The following is a 26,322-nucleotide window of genomic DNA, read 5'->3' on the forward strand; positions in this document are numbered from 1 at the left end:
TGGACCTTGTTCAGATCCGGATTCAAACAATACAAATGCAAAAAGATGCTCTAGAGCCATTTGATTACGGACCAGTTATTAGACTATACCAAGGAACTCTTATTATAGTTAGGACTGGTAATGGCATTACGATTATATAGGACGGCCAAATTTGCTTTAAATTAATGCAGAGGCAAAAGGAGGAAGAGGGAAAAGAAAGAAAAAAGATGCACATATGGTTAAGTTCTGAAAACTTGAATTTAGGTGACAGATATGTGGGAGTTCTTATATTCTTCTGTCTACTTGAAGATCTCTGAAATTTCAATAAAAGGAAAAATACTCAGGCCCATATATTGATATAACCACGTGCAAGGGCAGATTCCCTCAATGCTGTTATGAAGAAGGGAAAAATCATATATTGTACTTGAACAATTACTCTCCTAATCCCTTCTGCTTCTATTATTTTTCCAAAGAAGAGCAAGGATTAAACTTTGCCAAAATAAATACTTCATACAATGGAATAATGTATACTTATTCGAGAGAGTAAGGTAGACTCTATCTGTATTGATGTGGAAAGATGCACAATACCATTAAGTGTAGAAAAGCTGTAAAACAGTATATAGTATGATAAATATTGGGAAATTTCATTTTTTTTTAAAGATTTTCTTTATTTATTAGAGTGAGAGCACGCGTGCACGAGTGTGGGAGGGGCAGAGGGAGGAGAAACACTGAGCAGGGAGCCCAACGTGGGACTCGATTCCAGGATGCTGGGATCATGACCTGAGCCAAAGGCAGACGCTTAACTGAGCTACCCAGGCACCCCAGAACTTCACTTTCTATATTATGTGTATTACAGCAAAGTCCAAATAGTTGTAATCATAAATTACTTTTGTAAACAAAAACTTTTGCATTAAACCCCAATTTTTTATTCAATGGCTTTGTAAATCTTTTAACTGAGAAAGGATTCTGATCTCTGATCAGAATCCAAGTTCCATTATAAAATCCTTGTGCTGAATTCAACTACTGATTGCTGACCTCTGAAATAAACTATGTTTTAACTCCACTATTTTGGTCTGAAGAGAGGTTTGTTTCTCTTTAAGATTTTATTTATTTGACAGAGACACAGCGAGAGAGGGAACACAAGCACGGGGAGTGGGAGAAGGAGAAGCAGGCTTCCAGCCGAGCAGGGAGCCCGATGCGGGGCTCGATCCCAGGACCTTGAGATCATGACCTGAGCCGAAGGCACACACTTAACGACTGAGCCATCCAGGCGCCCCTGAAGAGAGTTTTAATTATGAATACAAGCATCTTAATTAGCCTTACATGTAGAATGGTATTGTCTACAAAACTCTGGAACAAAATTCCATCAAGACTATTGAAGTCCTCTATTAATTTTACATAAAGAGTAGTTCAAGCACTTCTAATATTCTATAAATACACTTTTAATTACTGTTATTTCTGCTAGTCAATTCTTTTCTTTTAAACTTTACCCAGGGTTAATCAGTCAGATCTTTGTATATATCAGATTTTAAGATAAAGTTTTTATCACTGTGAGAATTTTTCTTTTTTTTTTAAGTGTCCATGTGGTCATTATTTCTGCCAAATCAAGTTCTTTCAAGTCATATTTTACAGATTTAAAATTTTGCTCAGAAATCTGATTTGGTTCTTTAATTTCTGGTTAAATACAATTTTACTACTTGCAGTTTTAATTAGTTTTACTATGCACTGACAATTTTTATTAGTTATGCTCATTATAAATTGGGATAAAATAATGATTTGTTTCTTAGCTGAACCACAGAGAAACAGATCTGCCCTAATAGTACAGGACTGCTTTAACTATAAAGAAGGTCTTCAAGATCAAAAGGTCCTTTCCTGAAACTTTATTAACACATACATTTTTTAAGATTTTTAGGTTAGTTCTCCTCACTGTATAAATCAATCATTTTAAATGTCCCATAAATAGTCAAAGAACGGAAAGCACTTGATGAGAAGATTTATAAACACTGAGTTATTAGTGTTAAAGGAAGAAAATCCTCCTCACTTTTTTAAAAATGAGTAAGCATTAGTTCTATCTTAGTATGTTATTTTGTGAAAGAAAACCTTCGATTACTCTTTTATTTCCTATTACACTACCTTATTTCTAACTTGGCCTTACTGTAGGCACATAACCAGTGTGCCAAAAACAGTTAGATCCTACACAGCTGGATAGTTTTATACTGTCTGATAAAGATCAAGATTTTATACCTTCAGCCCTTCTTCTGGCATATACTTAGTTACAGCTATTTTTCAAGCGTATATGGAAAAACAAATCAAAATCTCCATTTCTTTCAATACCTACTTTAACTATATGAATAACTCATCAATAAAATAGAAAAACTCATGCAAAAAGTATCCAGTGCCCAAAACAATAATACAATAAGTCCAAACAATAAAAGAAACAAAGACACATGAAGAGAAGCTTCTATATAAAAATTTTTCACTATTTAGGAAAAAAAACCCAATCCACTGCATCAGAGTATTCAGGTGCTCAGTTTTGGGTTTCAAACAATTACCTGAGGCCTCTAATTCATTCTGACTGCATGACATGTCATCCAAACACAGGTCAATAAGAAGGATCTGTCCAACATCGGTCACCACTGCAGCCACACCAAAAAGCCATCGGAGGCTTGGGTGCAAATGCTGAGTGCCGGCACTGGCTCCTCCATGACTAATTATGGGTTCAATCGCGGTCACCTAGAAAGCAGAATACAGCATTTGTTTTTCTTACACAAAGTGAGAAAATACAATTAAAAAACACAGTAAACAAATTTGGAAGTTAAAACAGGTTATCAGTTACCATGGATTTAAACATTTTCTATTAGAGAATTATAAATTTGCATTTGATACTTGTGAATCTGAATAACATAATGAAATCTTCAGATAAAATAGAAATGATACCATTATTTCAATATATAACAAATCATGCTGCTGGAATAACAACTGATGTTTACTGAAAGCTTACTACATGCCAGGCCTTGTGCTAACTGGTTCATGTAATGTTCGTGATAACCCTGGATATTGGATCATATATAATTCTACCTGTTCAAAGATGAAATCACCCTGAAACTTAGAAAGTTTAGCTGTGGTTATTCAAGTCACACAGACATTAAGTGTAAAACTCAAATCTAGATTTTTCTCTTCGAAGCTCTCAACCAGCTACGCCATGATCAGATAGCCTCTTTTTCTAAGGAAGAGTAAAAATAAATCATTCCAAAAAAATTTACTGTTTACTAAAATAAAAGTCTTGCTTATGCCTTAGCCTGAAGAGGTCTAACCTTCTTTAAAAGGGCCATATTATAGTGGACTTCACACTAAGCTTCGGCAGTGACTAGATCACTGACATTTAACAAGAACTTAAATTATTTGTAAAAAATCATACTGTAGGGGTGCCTGGCTCGCTCAGTCGTCAGGCGTCTACCTTCGGGTCAGGTCATGGTCCCAGATCCTGGGATCGAGCCCCGCATCAGGCTCCCTGCTCTGCAGGAAGCCTGTTTCTCCCTCTCCCACTCCCCCTGCTTGTATTCCCTCTCTCACTATCTGTCAAATAAATACTTTTTTTAAAAAATTAAAATTAAAAGAATTCATACTGTAGCTACATTAGTTATGTTTTTACCCCTTCCTCTCATGAGTCAAATTTTAAATGTCTATACCTAATAGTCAGTATTTTATACTCAGCTTTCCTTCTGTTTCCTATTAATTCACAAGAATTAGGTATGATATATGATAATTACTTAGTGACTTCTACTATGATACTGATGAGTCCTAGAAAGGAGGAAATATATTATCAATGGTTTATGCATTAATATAAGTTTGTTTCGGGCTGTAATTTATTATCACAGACAAAAGCCTGGCTCTGTCTATATTTCATTGGTACACAAAACATTCTACAGTGTTTCTAATTCTGAAAGCTGTAATTTCATGGACTGTCTTTTCTAAATTATGGCAATAATGTCTATATATATTAGAGCAGTCTCTTCAACTCCCTCAGACAGGAGTTAAGAACTCTATCTGTTTGCATTCCCCATACAAATACTCTATGAATTAACCGATGATGGTACGTTAATTTTAATGTAAGGCAGTTAAAAGCAAACAAATTCAACAGGGGATACTGTGCCCTAGCCAAAAAACAACTAGGTAACCAAACTTGCATGGAAGGTTATCTATCACTACTCTCCTAATCTTTCCCTTCTCCCTCCTCCATGGGATGCCAGCCATCCACACAACTGAGCAACCAGGAACTTATCTAGAACTCTTGTTCTGGGGCACCTGGGGGCTCAGTCGGTTAAGAGTCTGCCTTCAGGGGGCGCCTGGGTGGCTTATTTGTTAAGCGTCTGCCTTCGGCTCACGTCATGATCCTGGGGTCCTGGGATCGAGCCCCGCATCGGGCTCCCTGCTCGGCTGGAAGCCTGCTTCTCCCTCTCCCACTCCCCCTGCTTGTGTTCCCTCTCTCGCTGTGTCTCTCTCTCTCAAATAAATAAATAAAATCTTAAAAAAAAAAAAAAAAGTCTGCCTTCAGCTCAGGTCATGATCTTGGGGTCCTGGGATGGAGCCCCAAGTTGGGCTCCATGCTCAGCCAGGGAGTCTGCTTCTCCCTCTCCCTCTGCCCCTCCCTCCTGCTCATGTGCACACGCGCGTGCTCTCTCTCGCTCAAACAAATAAAAATCTTTAAAAAATAAAAAAAAATAAAACTCTTGTTCCTTCTCAATTACTCTTAACCAAATGATGAACAGGTCCTATTCACGTTGCCTCCTGAGTATATTCTGAATCTGCCCCATCCTCTCCGTTTCCAGGGTCATTTCCCTGGTTCGGCTCACCTTCATTATCTGCCCGAACTACTCCAATCCAACAAGCTTTTTACACTTATAGAGTTCTGCTTTAAACTTAAAATGACTTCACCAGAGACTTTAGGTGGAGGCTACAAATTGCAAACAAGGCCATTTACTATCTGAACGCTCAGCACTTCTAGACCCCACCTCTGCCTTCCCCTCTCCCACAGCCATTCCAAATAAGCTCAGCCCCAAATGTTCTAAATACTGACTTTTTACATGCTGGTCTCTTTGCCCGAAACATCCAACCTCTATGAATAAATTACCCACCTGTTTCGTTTCCATGTTCCATGTGCCTGAGTTTACCAAAATACTCATTATATTTATGCTATAAACTTATGACCTGTCTTCTCCCACTAGATTACCAGCTTTTAACAGTGTGGACCAAGTTCTACTTATCTACTCATCTCCAAAATCTAAAACATAGCTTGATCTAGAGTAAGCACTCAATAAACTGCTAATTTAATTCTGCCTTTAAAATCTGCACTGGCAAGATTAAGATAACCAGGCTATAAACCACTTCAGACCCCTATATTTGCCCACTGAGTCAGCTTCTGTAAATGGCAAAAACATAGTATTTTGACATTTATCTCCCTCTTAACTTTAAAAATGCTATTCTATGACCACAACAGAACATTTATATGCATGCCTACATTTGTCTGTTTGTTATATATTTTTATATATTGTCTATATTGTATATTGTTTATGTGCTATTATATATTTGCTACATATTTTTTCCACACTATGTACAGAGAGAATTCTACTCTTAACATCATTTTGTATTTATATGTGTGCGTATATTTGTTAAGGACATACTTTTTCCTAGCAAATGAAAGAGGAGGAATAAACCTACTGAAGAAACAACCTGAATTCAAAGTACTTGTATACTGTACTACTGGTTAAGATGTGTGGCATATGGAAGGCATACATATATTAGAATTAATAAATGGTGATTAGAAATGAATCTGCTATTTAAATATTATTCAAAACTTAAACAACAATGAAGACATATTTTCCATAGTGCTCCAAGGCTACAGTCTCAAATTAAAAAAGAAAAAACAAACAAAAAAATGCCATACTAACGAACATAATATGCTAATATAAACTTTCAGTAGCCTCAAAAAACACAACTGAAGATAACAAGACTCAGATGATACTTTTCATATAAAAGAATATTAGAACACTTGATGTCATCCCTACTTTCACTCTGCAATTCTGTAACCAAGAATAAGAAAGTTCTATTTTAAGTGTTAGGTTCTTTTGATAATATACTATCTTGAATCTCTTTTTGATCTTGAACTTTTAATGACAACTAACACAATGTCATAAAAGTAAACAAATTATGAATGTGCAGCTCACTGAACGTTCACAAAGTGAACATACTTGTGTCCTCAGCAGGGGCTCAGCTCTGAAAGCAGCGACTCACAGGCCTTAACCAGTACCTACCCTTCCAGGAAGAACAACTGCTTTAACCACTCTGGACACGCCAAGGTCATAAAGACAGAGAACACTCCCTTCCGCTTCTTCTAATCCAATTAACAATCCAACTCTCTTTTGCCAAGAGAATTCCTTCATTGCCAGGATCACAGGAGGCTGTCGATTCACTGCACTGAATCTATACGCAGACAACCGCTCTCCTGTTAGAGAGTGCACTACCTCCAGATGTTGACCACAAGCCAGGCAAGCAAGTCCTCTTCTCCCTAGAAGGAAAGAAAAAAAGAAAAAAAGAAAAAATGTTGCTAATTTTAATACTGTATGTACACCACCTAACTAAAGTTAGATCTTTTACATATGTAATATATAGCTCACTACATATATAACTTTATGTATTATCTCCAAAGTGAAATCTAAGCACTTATAGAACAGAGTGATCCAAATTAGTGAAATATATTGAACAACTGTGACCTCAATGATAAAGTAACCATTCGGTAAAGTCACTATGCATGCTATGTGGTGCCTTTATATATGCTATAAAACAGATTATCTCATTTATTCCTTGTCACACCTCAACAGAGATAAGACAACACAGAGTTCAGTTAACTTTCATACAGTTAAATAACTTGCTCACAGATGAACGGCTACAGGGGTACCTGGGTGGCTCAGTTTGTTAAGCATCTGCCTTCAGCTCAGGTCATGATCTCAGGGTCCTGGGATCAAGCGCCACATCAGGCTCCCTGCTCCACAGGGAGTCTGCTTCTCCCTCTGCCTCTTCAACCCACCCTGCTCATGCTCTAATAAATAAGTAAAATCTTAAAAAAAAAATAAATGTATGGCTACAGATACCAGAGCCAGAAGTGTATCACAAGTCTAACTCCAAAATTCACACTTAACACTGTGTCATACCTCAACAATTAAACCAGGTGCTCCGGGGCTCATAAAATGGAACACATGATTCTATTGCCGAAGAGTTCAAACTCTAACTGAGAAGACATAACTAGTATAATAGGAAATACCAGAAGCACTTCTTGACCCCTTACTAGTCATGTTTGGATTTTATCATGTACAAAATATAAAGTAACTGGAGGTTTTTAAGCAATCTGATTTATGTTGTTAAATATTACTCTAGCTGCTAAGCAGAAAATGGACAATAAGGGGGAGCACAGGATCCATGTGGGGAGAGAATACCCTCTGCCTGGTCAGTGGCTGTGAATAAACAGAAGTGGATTGACTGGAGAGTCATCTTAGAGCAGGACTAAAAGGATTTGCTTATTGATGAATAAGATGTGGGGAGGTAAGTAAAACAAGAATCAAGAACAGACTCGAATTTCCCCTTGAGCGGCTAGATGAATGGTGGTAACTTTTCAATTTGTGATGTCTACCGTGCATCTAAGTACACAGTTGGCTATACCTCGTTGTAGATAAGGGAGGCTACCTAGTTTAAGGAAACAGCATGGCACAAAGGAGACCCAAACATGCCGGATTCAAAGATCACTTTCACCACTTGCTATCTGTGTAACTGGGATATTTGATTCTCAGCCACACAGAACAATGAGGGTCTAATACCTCAATGAAAAGTTGTTACGGTGCCTGCCTAAGCACTGTTACTACTTAAATGACTGGTAAGTTTTGCTGTCTACCTGCTAGAATGGATGACTGTGAATTCATTTTCAGAAAAGTGTCCCGTAAGATTTCACTTGACTGAAATCCACAACTTAATGGCTACTCTGGTATGGTTTTCTGCTGCATTATATAATCAAACTATATATTAAAATTTTGTTCAGATTAGTGGAATTAAGAAACAAGACTTTCTGAATATTTTGTATTACCCAGGGCCCTACAATCAGATTTTTCTACTCATAATGACTATTTAGGTTCTAATCCAAATTCCTCACCAATAAAACTTACTGATTATAAAGAAATAACAGGGGCGCCTGGGTGGCTCAGCTGGTTGAACGTCCAACTCTTGATTTCGGCTCAGTCAAGATCTCAGGGTCCTGAGATGGAGCCCCGCATCTGGCTCTGCACTGGGTGTGGAGCCTGCTTGAGACTCTCTCTCTCCCTCTCTCTCTGCTCCTCCCTCCCCCCACCTTGGCTTGCGCATGCCTGCACACTCACTCTCTCTCTTAAAAAAAGAACAGCTGTGTATTATTTCTACTTTCTAAATATAAATATCCAACACTAAAAGATACAAAGTATACAGTATTTTTAATAAGGAAAAATGAACAATAACCACCCAAGATTCACTGGAAATGTGTTCGAGAGTATACAGATGTTATTATATAAGTAGTTGTAGATGTTTTATAGTTATATAAGACCACTATTAACTATTCTTTTCTTCTCCCACATTAAAGGAAATTACAATACATGCTCGTTACTAGCTTACAAATCAATCGAATCAGTAAGTTTTCAGCAACATTACTGTACCTGCAGCAATTTTTCCATGAAGCACAGATTCCACTGTGACTTCATCTTCCAGGGCCTGAAGACTCACTTCTGGCAAGGGCAGAAGACCACTAGTCACTTTTGCTGTTAAGCCTCGCATACTTTCACTGTAAGTATTTTTAAAAGATAACATTATTATGATATATTTGTACTATAATATACTTGATTATCTCTAGCCAGAAGAAAAAAAGAAAAAGCCACCACACAAAAGTAAACAAGCTAAAACTAAAATCTGATTATAAAACCCATTTTATGTGCTTGTGGGTCTGAGGTATTCCCACCTAAAAATATATTTCCCAACAGCTTTAGGAGAGTGTAAATTTATTAAGCCAGATGTCCTAAGGATATACATGATTCCCTAGACTGTTTGAAAACTGGTTCAATGCAATTAATCTTATTGCCTGACCCACTCTCAAAGAACTCTTCACACACAAACAGGGAGAACTGATGCATTTTAGAAAAATTACTGCTACAGTAAAAGGGGAGAAAGCCTATAAAAAATGTCCAAACACACAGTAACCTCAGGAATCACGTCTGGGGTGTGTCTTTAAATGGACAGAGGAAAAAAAATTGAAATTTATCTTTCACTTCCAATATATAGAACATTAAATTCCTGGAATAACTCTCCTATTGTAAACAACCAAAAATGATGGTTAAAAAACTTTTTTGAATGAACTGATAAAGCCAAACATGAAGAGACAGCAAGAATTTTGGAAACCTCTAAGCTGGCTTTGGCCTCAAGGGTTGGCTACCAAATCCAGTGCTGGTGACTCTTGATTTTGTCTTGAGACTCTTGAGATCCACAGAAGCAGAAGAAAAAGCTAAGGACTAACAGAGCCAAGGCAAGCTAAGCCGGGCCTCCTCCCCATGCCATTCAACACCATAAGGCTATACCATCAGCATAAAAATCAGTGAGAGAAACACCCATTGTGCAGGACAGGGAGCAATAATGTTGCCCGTTTTGGCCCTGACTGGAAGTGCCTACTCAGAAAAAGAGTATTTCCCTTCATACAAATTGGGTGGCCACAATTCAAGCTACGTTATCTGACAACACTCAGGGAAGAATGTCTTACAAATTATTCTCAGGTTGGTTATGCTCCATATAACCCATAGACACCACCAAATATTCTCTGGAATCGCAAAGAGTTCTCAAGGGTGAAATTCCAAAGAAAATGATGCACAGTCAAAATAACAAACTGTAACAAGAATACTATGATCAAGAGCCAGCAGAACCACTCTATCAAAGATTTCAGATATTGAAAATGATCAGAGAACAGAAAATACGTTTAATATGGTAAATAAATCAAAGATTTAGCTTGCTAATGAGGAAGAAACCTTAAAAATTATAATGAAAAATGGTCAAGTAGATTTAAAAAAAAAGTAACAGAACTTAGAACTCAACGGGGAAAAGACCTCAATGTAGTAATGAGAATTGCAGCATATGCAACAATATGGACAAATGTCAGAATACAATACTAAATAATAAAAGGAGCAAAAAATACCTGCAGAATGGTTACATTTACATAAAGTTTAAAAGGCTGTGAAACTAAGAAAATACTTAAAAACACAAACATATGTAGCAAAACTATAAATAAAACAAGGAAACAATAAACACAAAAACCGTAATAGCAGTTACTTTGAGAAGAGGGAAAAGGGCTGGAATGGAGAGGAATACTGGTAAAGTTCTGGAGTACTGGAGAGGAACTGGTAAAGTTCTTTTTCTAAAACTTGATGTTGAGTAGACAGGTGTTCACTGCATCATGATTCTTTATAACTTACAAATATTCTTTTGTCTCAACAAATAGTTCTCTTGTACCTACTTAGTCAAGAAAAACAAACTCAAAAAATAGATAATACTGCATACTAGAAAGAGAAAGACAACCCCAAAACTCTTCCAGGATGCAGGACAGAGAGACAAAGAAATAAGTAGTTGAAAGTTACAGGCAAGAGGGGTGCCTGGCTGGCTCAGTCAGCATCTGACTCTTGATCTCAGGGTTGTGAGTTCAAGCCCCACATTGGGTGTAAGATTACTTAAAAATAAAATCTTAAAAAAAAAAGTTATAGGGAGAAGATCTAACATGTTTACTTAGAATCCCTCAAAATATAACACTAAATAGCAAGGAAGAAGCAATATTCTAGGGATGCCTGGGTGGCTCAGTCCGTTAAGTGTCTGCCTTCGGCTCAGGTCATGATCCCAGGGTCCTCCATTGGGCTCCTTGCTCAGCAGGGAGCTTGCTTCTCCCTCTGTCTGCCATTCCCCCTGCTTGTGTGCACTCTGACAAAGAAATAAAATCTATTAAAAAAAAAAAAGAATCAATATTCTAAAAGGTATTTCCCAGATCTGTAGTCACATCAATTCTCGAGTCAGGAAGAACAGTGAATCCTAAGTAGAAGAAATAAAAAGAAATGACTTCTCAACAAGAACAGTGGAAGCCAGAAGTTTGGAGTATCTTCAAAATTCTAAGTAAAAATTGCTGTCAACATATAATTATGTATCACTGGAATTATCCTTAAATGTAAAACACGTTTTTAGAAAAAAACAAAAAGAGTTTACCACAGATAAACTCTCCCTTAAAGGGAGTTCTAAAGGATTATAGATAGAAGGCTTCAGGTAGAATAGTGATCAGATAGAAGGCCTGAGATACAAAAAGAGCTCCAGATATCTGCAGTGGGGTCCCCTGAACCTTCATATGATCCGTGTAAGCATGGAAGGAAACTACCAGAAGCCAAGGAATGAATCACTGGAAAAACAGAGGAGAGACAATCCCCAAAGCTTACACAAGCCCAGGAATAGCTCCAGAATGGAAAAACCTCATAACACATGAGGCACTGAGAAAGGTATTGATTGCTTCAGTGATGGGGAAAAAAAATCAGCCCTTTTCTTTTTTCTTACAGATTTTATTTGACAGAGAAAGAGAAAGCAAGAGAGAGAGCACAAGCCAGAAGGAGAGGCGGAGGGAGAAGCAGACTCCCTGCTGAGCAGGGAGCCCAATGCAGGGCTCGATCCCAGGACCCTAGGATCATGACCTGAGCTGAAGGCAGATGCTTAACTGAACCACCCAGTGCCCCCAAATTAGCCCTTTTCTAAAGGTCATTCTGCTCTTGTCTGAAAAAGCAAGCCTCAAAAGAATCAAGCTGTTTTCAAATAACTTAGCTGCACCCCAGAACAAAGCTTAAGAATATGTAAAGGAATGCAAAAATATTCAGTATTAAAGAAAGTGACATTCAGAGTATCTGACATCCAATCAAAAATTGCCAGGCATGCACAAGTGAAAAATATGACCCAAAATAAGGGGGGAGAAAAACAACAGTTAAAAACAGACCTAGAAATGACACAGAAGTTTGAATTACTAGATAAGGACATTAAATCAGTTATTCTAGCTATAATCCCTATGTCCAAGAACATAGAGGAAAGCATAAGCATGTTAAGGAATGACACAGAAGATACAAAAAAGACCAAATCAAACTTCTAGAGATGAGAAATACTGAATGGGATTCATAGACACCAAAAGTATTACTGAACCTAAACACCCACAGTAGAAACTATCTAAAACGAAGCACAAAGAGAAAAAAAGGCTGAGGCAGAAAGGAAAAGACCAGAGCATCAGTGAGCTATGGGACAATATCAAGTGCCCTAACATAGGGCAGCAATCTCCAAAAAAAAAAAAAAGACAAATATTTAAAAACTAATGGCCAAAATTTTCCAAATTTGATGGTAACTATAAACCCACAAATCAAAAAGGCCAATAAACCTCAAGCACAAGAAACATGAAGAAACACCACCAAAATACATCCTACTTGTGCTCGCTTCAGCAGCACATACGCTAAAATTGGAACAAAATACAGCACATGCAAGGGACAAAGAGAAAATCTTAAAAGTATCATACTGCAAAGAGGAACAAGAATGACAAGAGTCTCCTCGTGGAAAACGATGCAAGCCAGAAGACAGTGGAATATATTTTAAGTTATGAAAGAAAGAAAAGGTGTCAACCTAGAATTCTATACCCTGTGAAAACATCACTTAAAAATGCAGGCAAAATGAAGACCTTTCAGACATACAAGAGCTGAAAAAGATGGTCACCAGCAGATATGCAGTACAAGGAATGTTAAAAGAAGCTCCTTCAGGAAGAAGAGTGTTTTGAACTGAATGAAAATGAAAACATGACATACCAAAATTTGTGTGATACAGCTTAAAGCAGTGCTTAGAGGGAAATTCATAGCACTAAACATCCGTAAGATCTCACATCAATAACCTAAGCTTCCACCTTAAGAAACTAGAAAAGGAACAAACCCAGCATCAATAGAAGAAATAAAAGAACTGAATTTAATGAAACAAAACAGAAAAATCATAGTTAAAAATAGTAAAACAAAAAGCTGGTTCTTTAAGAAGATTAAAAAAAAAAACAAAAAACACAGTATTTAGAAATAGATCAATGACACCAAGAGACCAGAGACTGAACTATTCCACTTATGACAAAAATTACATTTCAAATGCTATGAAAATAATACCAGATGGAAAATTGTGAGCTTTTAATAATGGTCTGAGATAATTTAGCCATCCCTGCTGGGAAGAAAAAAAAAACTCCTCCTCAGTATGATACAGAAATGGGAAATTATAGATGGATTAAAGATCTGAAGGCATCCCCTACCCCAAAATGAGTGGTGAGGGGAAGGAAGCTATAATCTATGAAGCAACTTCTATGTACTGGGCATTAATTAGACTTTAAATCTTCAGGTAAAACTGACACCATGTCTGTCCTATAGTTTCGGGCACCCTGCCTCATCTTTGTATCCCTGGTACTATCATTCTGAGAAGCACAGCATACAACACTGTTTTTTGAGGGGGGGGGGAACCTGCTTCAATGGCTAACCCCAAAAGATAATGATGCTGAAGGTCAAAACTGACATATGGAAATAAAAAAGCTTTTGGGGTGGGGGGTACTCAATGGTCTACAAAAAGAAAACTCAAGGGACAAGAATCATGATCTCAGAGAGTGCACAGAGCCATTTGACTTAATCACTAAATTCCAAAATATAAGGATTTTTTAAATTGTAAAAGAGCAGCCTCTTTTATTTGAGGGAAAACCTTAAAGGTAAAATTTACAAATCCACAATTAATCTAAAACAAAAGGAAGTAAGGGTGCCTGGCTGGCTCAGTCAGTAGAACATGCGACTCTTGATTCTGGAGTCGTGAGTTCTAGCCCCCCATCTGGGGTAGAACCTCCTAAAATAAAAGAAAGTAGAATGTTTTGTGAAACATTTGATATTCTGAATTTATCAGGGGGTAGAATTTTATTACTACTGTTACATTATGTCAAAATAAATTCAACAAATTAATATCTATTGCATTAACCCATTAGAAACAGAACCCAGAGCTGTATGGACTGTGGGCTAAACCACCTTTTATGTTTTCAAGTGTAGAGGTTCCAAGTATACACTGTATCCATGTATTTTTTTTATTTCTTCTTTAACTTCCTGGCTGACCCATTCATTCTTTAGTAAGATGTTCTTTAACCTCCATGTATTTGTGGTCTCTCCAGTTTTTTCTTGTGGTTTTCTTCAAGTTTCATAGTGCTGTGACTGGAGAGGTGCCTGGCTGGCTCAGTCGGTGTGCCTCTTGATCTCAGGGTGGTGAGTTTAAACCCCATGTTGGGCATGGAGCCTACTTTAAAAAAAGGGGGGGTGGAAGACAAACAGCATTGTGATGGACAATACCCATGCTATGATCTCAATTTTTTTTTTTAAGAAAAAGAAAGGGAGAGAGAGAGAGCACAAGTAGGGGTTGAGGGGCAGAGGGAAAGAGAAAATCTTAAGCAGGCTCCACACCCAGCGCAGGGCTTGATCTCAAAACTCTGAGATCAAGACCTGAGCTGAGATCAAAAGTCGGATACTTAACTGACTGAACCTGCCAGGCGCCCCTGATCTCAATCTTTTCGTACTTGTTGAGGCATGATTTGTGACCTAGCATGTGATCAATTCTGGAGAAAGTCCCATGCGAACTTGAAAAGAATGTATTCTGTTGCTTTAGGATGAAATGTTCTGAATATATCTGTTAAGTCCATCTGGTCCAGTGTGTCATTCAGAGCCATTGTTTCCTTGTTGATTTTCTGCTTTGAAGATCTGTCCATTGCTGTAAGTGGGGTATTAAAGTCCCCTACTATTACTGTATTTTTATCTATTACTGTATTTTTATCATTGAGTTCCTTTACGTTTGTTATGAGTTGTTTTAAATCTTTGGGTGCTCCCAAGTTGGGGGCATAAATATTGACAATTGTTAGATCTTGTTGGACAGACCCCTTTATTATGATATAGTGCCCTTCTTCACCTCTTGTTACAGTCTTTGGTTTAAAATCTAGTTTGTCTGATATAAGGATGGCTAATCCAGCTTTCTTTTGATGTCCATTAGCAATGATAAATGGTTCTCCATCCCCTCGCTTTCAATCTGCAGGTGTCTTTAGGTCTAAAATGAGTCTCTTGCAGGCAGCATATACATGGGTCTTATTTTTTTATCCATTCTGACGCCCTGTGTCCTTTGGAGAATTTAGTCCATTTACATTCAGAGTAATTATTGATAGATATGAATTTATACCATTGTATTACTTGTTAAGTCTGTTTCTGGAGACTTTCTGCTCCTTTCTAGTCTTTGTTGCTTTTGGTCTCTCCCATTCAGAGTCCCCTTTAATATTTCTTGCAGCGCTGGTTCAGTGGTCACGAACTCCTTTAGTATTTCTTTGAGAAATTCCTTCTCTCTCCTATTCTGAATGAGAGCCTTGCTGGATAGAGTATTCCTGGCTGTCCATTTTTCCCAATCAGCAGGTTGAACATATCAATGCCACTCCCTTCTGGCCTACCAAGTTTTTGTGGCAAGATCTGCTGTCTCCCCTTGGAAGTTACACGCGTCTTTTCTCTTGCTGCTTTTAGAACTTTTTCTTTATATTTCCCAAATTTAACTACAATATGCCTTTGCGTTGGCCCACTTTTATTGATTCTGATGGGAGTTCTCTGTGCCTCCTGGATTTGGATGTGTTTCCTTCCCCAGATTAGTAAAGTTTTCAGCTATAATTTCTTCAAACATCTGCCCCCTTTGCCCTTTCTTCTTCTTCTGAGATTCCTATGATAGGAATGTTATCATGCTTTATGGAGTCACAAGTTCCCTAAGTCTACACTCATGATCTAAAATTTTTCTTTTCCTGTTATTTTCAGCTTCATTATTTTCCATAATTTTATCTTCTGTGTTACTTATTCGTTCCTCTATTTCTTCCATCCTTGTCATTATATCTAGTCAATTTCGAATCTCAGTTACTGCATTTTTCATTGTGGCCTGAATAGTTTTTAGGTCTTTTATCTCTATGGTAAAGGACTCCCTGGTGTCTTCTATGCTTTTCTCAAGCCCAGCTAGTATCCTTATGATTGTTCCTTTAAGTTCCGGCTCAGGCATATTACTTCTGTTTCAATTAGATCCATGGCCGTGACCTTTTCTTGTTCTTTCTTTTGGAATCAATTCCTCCATCTTGGCATTTTGTCTAAGTCTCTGTCTTCAGTGTGTTAGGAAGGCCTGTTATGTTTCTTCTTCCCGAGAATAATGGTTTTATTAAGAGGTCATATACCATCCAGGGCTTGGCACTTCAGGCAGTGTCCTGGTGTATGTTGTGTGCACTGTGCTTTCCCTCATGTTAGTCCTCCACAGAGTAGCTCCTTGCCTGCAGTGGGCAGTATGTGGCAAATTTTAACTAGGTGTGCTCTGGTCCGCTTGTTAAAAGATACCTGATGCCGTTTCCACTGGAGCTGAAGTTTTGCAGCACTCTGTGGTCAGTAGACACGGTGTATGCGGTTGGCGGCGGGTTGTGCTGGTCTTCTGGGGAAGGGGTCCACTATCTGGTTCTCAGGCACACTTTGTGGTCCAATTTTTCTGTAAATGTACTTGTCCTAAATTGATCCATGATTTCCTCTCTGCTAGGCCCAGTCACAAGTCCACAACACAGAGAGACTTCTGAACAGGTATATCCAGGGTGCAGCCATACATCTCCAAAGCTCTGTCGCATCTGCTCTAGCTGATGCCTTCCACCTCAGACTGGTAACAATACAGTTTGCAGCCACGTCAACACCATGCCTCCAAGCACGCCCAATAGTTACTTCTTTATAGCAACCTCAAGGACACAGTGTCCTGTGACCAGTATTTCCACAAAAGGTTAACATTATAACGATGTTAAGTTAGTGCTATCCTTAGAAACTTAGAAATTAAACTTAAAGGCTCTAGAACTTTGAATCCTTGAAGCTGCTAACTTCCTTAGTGATCCTGTTTAACCTCTCACGTTCAACGGATTATCAGTTTATCAATTCTTAGTCTATTTCTCAATTCATTCAACCAATACTAAATGCTTATCATATGGTAAAATGCTCAATGCACAAAAATGAAATGCTGAAACCAAAGCTTCCTCGTAAGTGCTCCTCTGTCTTCATCTCCCCATCTCTCCTTTTTATTCAATTGTTTCTTAGGATTAGGATAATAATTATAATTCATTTCTTGGTCCTGCAAGTTAATTAGACTTAGCTTCTACATAACTAAAGGAATTTATCCCTTTAGTTCCACCAGAATTAGAGCAGTGTTCACAAGCTGTTCCTTTTTCAAGAGGAAAAAGAACTTCTCAAAGCTCTTAGTGTCTGAGAAACAGCCACAAGTCGAACAATAATTGCAGGTTCCATCCAGAGTACTAGAAAAGGCACGAACTTTGAATTAAAATGGCTTTAAGTCCAGGTTCTACCACTTACTAGTGTAACATTGTACTCCTCTACTCTGTCTTTGTGTCACACCCAAGCTTCTAGAAAATGTGAATACCTCTCTCTCCAACTCTTAGCTTATCATGGTGCCTGGCACAAAAGAGTTAAAAAAGTGTTCAGTGAATGAAAGAGAAAGTTTTTCACATTCACAAGTTAGCCTCTGAATCCATAGGGCAAAAATTGGCTTCAAGACCTTTCAAATCACAATTTACAGTTATGAATTTTAACATTTTAAGCACACTGAAAAGAACTTCTGAAAAATTAGGGGAACATCTCATATAGACATGTATGTTCACAAATATACATTAAGCAGCTCTGCTCAGTTTTATACAAAATTAAGTAGGGTTCCAGCCTTTATGACATGCCAACATCAGCAACCTCTGAAAGTTTCAATTTCTTCTCAACGTCTAGGTAGGCAGAGCAGGACACTGTGCTGGCTGCCAATGAAATAAAAATGTTGTTCATCTTCTTGATAAAGCACAGATGGATTATGTCACTCCCTTCTCAAAACCCTTCAATGATTCCCTACCGCATATAAAAAACAATATCCTCAGCTGCAGGCAATGAATGGCAGCTCCAGACTATCTCTAGTCTGTCTCCCAAAATCATCCTCAGTCTGTTACTGCCCAGCACTTAAATTCTTTTATGCTGTTCCCCCTTTCATCTCTATCTGCCAAAACCCCATCCATCAAAGACTAAATTCCCAGTGTGGCCTGGGTAGACCCATCTTTTCCCACTTAATCTTATCTCTGAGCTCACTCCTTTCCACCTTTAGGTTAGCAATCATAAATATTATTTTTGAAACTTGTTACTTGTGTTTGCCTGTCTTCCCCCCTTTAGTATTAATTCCTAAAAAGCAAAAATCATGTCCTGTTCCTGTGAATTCCAGAGTCACAATGCCTTGCGACTAATAGATCCAAAACATGGTAAGTTAGGACAGCAAAGATACTACTAACAGGGAACAGAAATAGACATGTTAAACAATAAAATCAATTTTTAAAAACTCATTCTTAAAAGCCAACAAGAAAACAAACAACCCAATTAAAAAATGGCCAAAGACCTTAGCAAACACTAAGAGGATACACAGATAGCAAATAAGCACGTGAGATGCTCCATTTCATATGTCATCAAAGAAATGTTATCAAAGCAATGAGACACCACTGCACACCTTTTAGAACGGCCCAAATCCGGAACACTGACACCACCAAATGCTGGTGAGGATGTGGAGCAACGGGAACTCTCCTTCACTGTTGGTGGGAATCCAAAATGGTACAGCCACTCTGGAAGATAGTTGGCAGTTTCTTTCAGAGCTAAACATATTCCTACCATACAATCCAGCAATCACACTCCTTGGTGTTTACCCAATGTCCACACAAAAAACAGCACACAGATCTTATCACTGCTTTTCCTCATAACTATTAAAATCTGTAAACAACTAACATGTCCTTCCATAAGTGAGTGGCTAAATAAATGGTAGAGCGTCTAGGCAATGTAATACTTACTCAACTCTAAAAAGAAATGAGCGAGGGGCCCCTGGCTGGCTCAGACAGTAGAGCATGTGTCTTGATCTCAGGGTCCTGACATTGGGCATAGAGATTACTTAAAACAAACAAAAACTTTAAAGAAATGAACTATTAAGCCATGAAAGAACACGGAGGAATTAGAATTATTACTAAGTAAAAAAGCCAATTTGAAAAGGTTACATACTGCAGGGTTCCAACTACATGACAATTCTGGAAAAAGCAAAACTATGGAGATAGTAAGATCAGTGGTTGCCAGGGGTTAGCAGTAAGTGAGGGATGATTAGGCAGAGCACAGAGGATTTCTAAGGCAGTGAAAGTACTCTGATAATACTATGATGGTAGACGCGTATCATTATACATCTGTCCAAACCCACAGAATACCAAGACTGAACCCTAATGTAAACTATGGACTTTGGTGATAATGATGTATCCATGTAGGTTCAACATTTGTAACAAATATTCTTCTCCAGTGGGGAAAGCTGGTAATGGGGGGAAGCTATGCATGAGTGGGAGCGCGGAAAGAGTATACTAGAGCTCTCTGTACCCACCACTCAACTCTGCCGTGAGCCCAAAACGGCTCTAAAAAATAAAGTCTATTAAAAAGAAAAATCTCAATATTGGCCAGTTTGGGGTCCAACTTATTTTTAAATATATACTGTCTCATACTAAGATGCAAAACAAAATTCACAGAACAACTAGGAAAGATTTTATAACACAGAATACCACAAATCAGTTCTGTGGGAAATTACACACATCCTCGAAAGCAGCTGAATTCCACCACAGTAAATAAAACCTCATCTAGTTGTTCAATAATTATATTGTTAACAAGATTGAACAAACATTTCTACAGAACATTTTGTATGCATTTTTACTTTTTTTGTGACTCTTAAAAGGACTAAGAATTATGATGCACATGTAAGCTGTAAGGGAACTCAGAAACTTCCAGCCTTTTAGTAGCTGCTCTTTCAAACTTAATTCAAACATTTATTAATCTCCAAGTACTTTTAAAACTTTGTGCTGGGCAGGGAATGCAAGGGCACGAAGACGACCCACTTCCTGACCTCAAAGAGTTTACCTTCTAGAAGGAGATACATAATCAACCCTTAGAATATCAGACACAAATAAATGCTCCAACAATGGTATAAATGATGTGGGATAAAAGGAAATGGAAGAATGATTAGAAAACATGGCATTTAAGCTGAGGATTTCAAATTTCAGAACTTGAACAAAGCAGGGATGGCGCTCCAGGGTGAAGGCCATGAGCAAAGGAACACCAAAGTACATCCTCAAGAAAAATGGGCCCAGGCATGGGGAGGATTCTGGAATAGGCAAAGTATAAATTTGTGAGTAGCTAAGTATGGACAGAAGAGACTTATCGTGGAGACTCTTGACATAACCCTAAGAAAATTAGACTTCGTTCTGAAGAAAAATTAGGAGGTGCTGAAAATTTTCATGGTCAGCAGGAGAAAAAGGAACGATGTTCTACTTCCTCTTAAATCAAGATGTGTCCATCCCCAAACTGCTATAGAACAATCTTTTAAAATTTTATTCTAAAATAATTTTGGCTGTTTTGTGACCTGGTGACACTTTGATAGGTTACTGAAAAACAGGATCAAAAATTACAGTTATGGAGAGAATGCACACTTCCCATAGCGTTTAACGCACTTGGAGCATCCCTCCAGCATTAACTTGAACTGGGCTTGTCATGCCCTGATCTCTGACCAAGTTGGTCAAAGCTCACGAAAGGTTCTTAAAAATCTACTGGTTCTTTAGGGTATTTTGAGAATAAACTGAAGCTTAAAGTTTCCAAGAAGTCTATATTTTATCCTGAAGGGTTCAGGTTCTTCCAAATACTTCTCAAACGGCCAATTTGAAAAAAGGTAACGGCGAGCACGGACCTCTTTGGCGCTGAGAACAAACTAACCTCCCCCACAGCCCAGCACTCAACTAGTAACAAAAGTGATCGCCCTCAAGTTCCGGGGGGGACCGGGAAGGCGAATTAATAGCCACCCCAAGACGTCCCGACCAATTCGCTGCACTCTCCAATCCCGAGCCCGACCCCTCCCGTGGCCCGGACTCACCCAAGCCAGGCCCAGGAGCATGTGGAGCACACGCCGACGGAAGACCGGCTCCACCGCCCGGCAGGCTCGCCCGGCGCCAGGCCGGCCAAGGTCTCCACCGCCCCGGAGCACGGCGCCCAGGGCACGCCGCGGGCCCGGCCGCCCTGCGCGACGTGCGGGCCGGGCCGACGGCGCGGAAGGCGGATCCCGCAACGCCTCTCCGCCGCCATGTGCCGCCAGTCGGTGGTTATGTAATCCTCTACGCTGGGAGCCCCCGTTGGCGCGCCAACCCCGCCGCCAACCGCGTCTGCCCGCCGGCTCGGCCCCTCGAGCACGGCCGCCAGCCCCGCGCCCCGGCCCCTGGCCCCGCGCGTGGAGGCCCGCGGCCCTGCGGCCCAGGCCGCGCGGCCCCGCCCTCGCGCGCCCGCCCGGCCCCTCCCGCCCTTCCCCTACCTGCGCAGGGCGGGCGGCCGACCGGCCCGGCTGCTGAGTGCAGGGGTCGCAAGGCCACGCGCGAGCTCCTCCCGCGCGGGTCTGTCACAGCATCTCCCGGGAGACACGGCCGCCACAGGCAGGGCGCGCACGCCGCCGCGCTGCTGCCGCCACACCTCCAGCCTCCGCCCGCGACCTCGCCGGCCGCCGCAAACCCACAACCCCGGGGGCGCCTCCGCCGGCTGCAGGTCGGCGCACAGATCGGCGACTCCGACGCCGCCGCTGCCTGCGCCGCGGTTCCGGGTCCTCCTCCCCACGACTCTGCCTCCTACAGTCAGACTGCGCCGAGCCTGCTTTAAGCATTCCCCCGGGCCGACCGACCCAGCCTTATAAGCGGGGGAGGGGTAGGGAGGGGCGGGGCGCGGAGGGGCGGGGCGCGGAGGAAGGGCGCGGAGGGAGGGCAGCGGCAGGAAAGGAGATCGCGGCTCGGAGACCTCAGTTCTCGCGAGTGTTTTGGGCTTAGGCGGCGGCTCCGCGGGAATTTTCAAACTCTCGCAGGAGAAGGTGGGGGAGGGAAGGGAAGCCTGCCTGGCACGGGCGGATCATTTACATAAAACAGGATCTCCCCCTCTCCAAAGAGCTGCTGGCGCGGGGCTGGGTGAAACTACATGTCCCGCGATGCCTTTCGCGCCACCCCGCTGTGGCGGCCGGGCGCGCGTATCTGCGCGGAGTCCCGAGCCGTAGTCTCTGGCGGTGGCGGCCGGGATCCGCCCCCCTGGCAGTCCGGGAGAGTTCCGCCACGTTAGCGTGTATCCCTGTCCACTGGCGGCCACGGGGTTGGTCTCTGTCCCGGTGGCAGGCGCGTGTGCGCTCGGTGGTTTTCGTTCCCTGTGCTCCGACTCTTCGAGCCCAAGGTGGGCCTACTGGGGAAACGTTTTTCTTCCTCTTACATATTTTTAAACACCCGCGCTTGCTTTCGTGGCCACCGGTGTCACGCCGCCTAGTCGAATCTTTTTCCTAGTTTTACCCCGAATCAGTTACCATTTTGGTCGCCGTAGGAATTCCTTTAATTTGTTGTTAGTATCTTTGAAGCTAGTCCCAGCACCAAATGCGTTTCAAACAAATAGATGTCAATTATGTCCCTGATAGTAAATACCAAATAAAAGGATAATTAACGTAAGGTAGAGGGAAGATTGTCGCAGGCCGCTTCTGTTATCAGGAAAGTCTGTCCTTTTCTGTTACCCTCTCCCATATGTTTTTTTGAGATATGCTACCTTTTAAAATTAATTTCCTTTTTTCCGTAATTTGTGTTTCTTTACTGACAGCAACCTCTAAATGTAACAACATATTTGTTTGCAAAGGTACTGGGCTAAGCTGCGGCAGCGGAGTTAAAAGGGGTTTTGGTTGTTTGCCTTAATTATTTTAAATAGACCTTTTCAAACGGAAATACCTCTGGCAAATGTGCTGATTTATGTCGTAGCCTTGCTCCCCATCCTACACTTACTTTCTTTGGCACCATTTTATGCTCAATCCATGAGTACTGAACTTCTTGAGTTCTTAACTTTGGTATCCTGCTCCTAAAGCTGTGTGACATTAGGGAAATCAAGTGACCTCTCTGGGCTTCAGTTAGCTTTAAAGCAAGGGGGACTGGATTAGAGGCTTGAGTCGTTATGCATAGGTCTGTTAACTTTTCTCTAAGGGCCTGCCAGTTGTAAAATTCAAAAGTCTATCTCCTCATACCTATTATTACAGATTAATCAACTTTCTAAATCAGATTTTATTCTTTCCTTTCATCATTACCAGCAGAATGGTTTCTGTATGGTTATCTATAATCTGGAGCAATCCTACCTGTCCTATTTTATTTCCCTCCGTAGTTCTGAGGATCCTTTCTTCACTCTGATGAGAGAGCAAAAGGCAAACCGAGGGCAAAACATGAGCTGAAAGCTCACGACCCGCCCCCCCAACTTAAGGTGGGATATTATATATATATATATATATATCTCAGATATTCCTCAGGCACTAGTAACTGCCTAAGAACAAAGCAAAGGAAAAATAAATGGTCAACCGATAAAGATCACAGTAATATGGGACTTGAAACTCCACTATAGTTTGCAATGTCTTAATGATTTACAAGAAAAACACAATCTTAATAATAGACCTCCAGGAACCTATAAACTCAGTTTCCTGGAGCCCTAATGTCCCCTTCACCTCCATAGGAGAGAAGACCCTATATGATCAGTCACTCCTCACAATCACAGTGCAGGTCTTTTTGCCCACACGTCCTGTCGCCGCGCTATAATAAAAACACCTTTTGCACCAAAAAGTCTCAAGAATTCTTGACCGTTGTGCTCAATGATCCCACCTCAACTATCCTCCAAATGTATTTCTGCCTTTCAGTGTCTCCCAGCCTCTCCCCTCGTCTAAATCTCAATATCCCTCGGGTCCAGCTCAAGCCTCTTTTCTCTCCCAAATCTTCTCTTCAACTTTAACCCACATTCGTTACTAAGAAGTTGCCCTGAAAATATGGCTGTGTGATTTTATGTCTGTTTCCCTGTTTGCTTCCAACTCCCTCCATCCCCCTCCCATTACCCCCGTCAACCTGAGAGCAGACTATATCTCGCGTTTTTTTTTTAAAGATTTTGTTTATTTATTTATTTAATTGACTGAGAGAGAGAGAGAGAGAGAAAGAGAGACAGCATGAGAGGGAACACAAGCGGGGGGAGTGGGAGAGGGAGAAGCAGGCTTTCGGCCGAGCAGGGAGCCCGATGTGGGACTCCATCCCAGGACCCTGGAATCATGACCTGAGCCGAAGCCAGACGCTTAACCAACTGAGCCACCCAGGCACCCCTGTATCTCACATTTTTTTGACGCTACCCTCATAACTGCTAGTTGTTTATTTAAATTCCATTCGAAAAGTGAATTTTCACTTTAATGCTCTCATTCAACCCTTTTTCCTCTTTTTCAGTCATTTAAGCATATGGCAAATTATTTGTTAGTTCCAAGAGATGTTAATAAGTACTAAATGAGGGAAAAAATCTGGGTTTGCTAGTCAAGTGAGTTTGGGGAAAAACTGATTAAATAAAATCAAACATTTCTTTTACGTATTACCTCACAGCCTTTAATAGGCTTGGCATTTCCCAAAGTTACTTGACCATGGACTCCATTTATGCTCTTGGATCATCTGGTCTCATTGGTGTTCCCCAGGATGGACCTTGGTAAACATGGCCTCAAAGCTTTCCCTTACTGGAGGAAACATTGTGTCGTGAAAAGAATATGGTCATTTGGAGTCAGAAAACTTGGGCTTTAATCCTTTTCACTACTTTCTGGCAACCTGACTTTAACTGAATTACTTCCTTCTCTGAACCTGTTCTCTCTGGGAGGAAAGGAGAACGTTACTTACTTCCCTTGCAGGGCTCTTGCAGAGATTAAAGAAAAGTATGTGCCCAGCTCAGAACTTCATTCCCTTTTCACCTATATGGTCAATAAGGTTTGGGGTTTTTTTGTTTGTTTGTTATGGTTTTGGTTTTGGTAAAAAGCCTACAAAATGATCATGTCTAGTGGGGACCCTCATGCTTCCATTTGGAATGTTTATTTAAGAGGCAATATTTCAAGACCATGCCAGCATCCTGGGAGCAAACAGACAACCATGTGATTTCAGAGATCTTAGAATCTCATTGAAGTGCTGTGATTTAGATCTTGTTTATTTTACAAAGAAATTGGTGGGGGCGGGGAACTTTCCTACTTTAACAGCAAAACAACAACAAAGGCAGTTTGTCTGTCTCAAATAGAGGCAATCCTTTGTCCTAACGGATACATTTTCATTATTCTTGTAGAGATTATTGGTTAGAGCAAGCAGTGCCCCACCCTTGACCTTCCCAATTGACAATTAGCTTGGTGACTGAAGAATCTTATTTTTCTCGTTCTCCACTATGCTTCCAGAGATGGCATATTGCCAACATATAAATTAATAAATAATTGTTTAGTGAATTAGTGTATATGTATTGATTTCACCATTCAAAGCAAAATATACAGTATTTGATTAAAAGGGACACTGGAGATATTCGGGCCAAACAGCTCATTTTATAGATGGGGAAACACATTGTCAAATGACTTTCCACAAATACTTTGGGATGGATTTTATTTGTTTTCTTTTAAAAAAAAATAGCTATTAAATCAAGTCTAGAGTTCAAGAGTCATTTGAGCCGGTCAGGCATCCCTATTATGTCATTATGCCCTTGAAAGAATGTTTTACATGAATGATACCCCAAAAAGCCACATAGTTTCTTTCTTTCCCTCTGAACACTAATAGTATTTGTCATGAACATGGTACCACAATTAATCTCTTCTTAAAAATTATTTCCTTTTCTGCCTCTCCTTGTTTTTCACATCCTCCTCTCCCAATGTTACTTCTTAAAATCTGTATATGTGCGTGTGTATATATATATGTATGTGTATATATATATAAAGACTTTATTTATTTATTGGGGGGAGAGAGAATGCGCCTGTGCAAAAGTTGGGGGAGGGCTAGAGGGAGAGGGAGAGGCAGACTCCTCCCTGAGCAGGGAGCCCAAAGCTGGGCCAATCCCAGGACTCTGGGATCACGACCTGAGCTGAAGGCAGAGGTTTAATCGACTGAGCTACCCAAGCGTCGAAAGATCTGTATATTTTAACTAAAACTATCAAGGGTCTTATTTCTCTGTTCCTTAGCCCAGAAAACATCATTAATGATGGATCTTGAAATTCTGCCACACGCTCACATATCATGGCATTTTTTTTTTCAACCTTTGCCTTTTCAAGACTCCT

At 40.2% G+C, this 26,322-nt stretch overlaps 1 protein-coding gene across 3 annotated transcripts in view; it reads right to left on the bottom strand.

Moving 5' to 3' along the window:
- AHCTF1 (AT-hook containing transcription factor 1) overlaps positions 1 to 21,852 on the bottom strand; it is a 77,703-nt gene extending 55,851 nt beyond the window's left edge. For 2 of the 3 annotated variants that reach the window (XM_028111858.2, XM_028111855.2), the window contains exons 1-4: positions 21,541 to 21,852; positions 8,709 to 8,833; positions 6,291 to 6,544; positions 2,532 to 2,712 (exon numbers count right to left, since the gene is read on the bottom strand). In XM_028111858.2, the coding sequence (XP_027967659.1) occupies positions 2,532 to 2,712; positions 6,291 to 6,544; positions 8,709 to 8,826 (553 nt within the window). In that variant the 5' untranslated portion in view covers positions 8,827 to 8,833; positions 21,541 to 21,852. Of the gene's footprint in view, positions 1 to 2,531; positions 2,713 to 6,290; positions 6,545 to 8,708; positions 8,834 to 18,672; positions 18,785 to 21,540 lie in introns of all 3 variants that reach the window. The other variant, XM_028111856.2, reaches the window with a different exon arrangement.
- Positions 21,853 to 26,322: the final 4,470 nt, after the last annotated feature.

This window comes from Eumetopias jubatus, unplaced genomic scaffold, assembly GCF_037043125.1.
Source record: "Eumetopias jubatus isolate StellerSeaLion01/CBP00866 unplaced genomic scaffold, mEumJub1_p1.0 scaffold_12, whole genome shotgun sequence".
Taxonomy (NCBI): domain Eukaryota; kingdom Metazoa; phylum Chordata; class Mammalia; order Carnivora; family Otariidae; genus Eumetopias; species Eumetopias jubatus.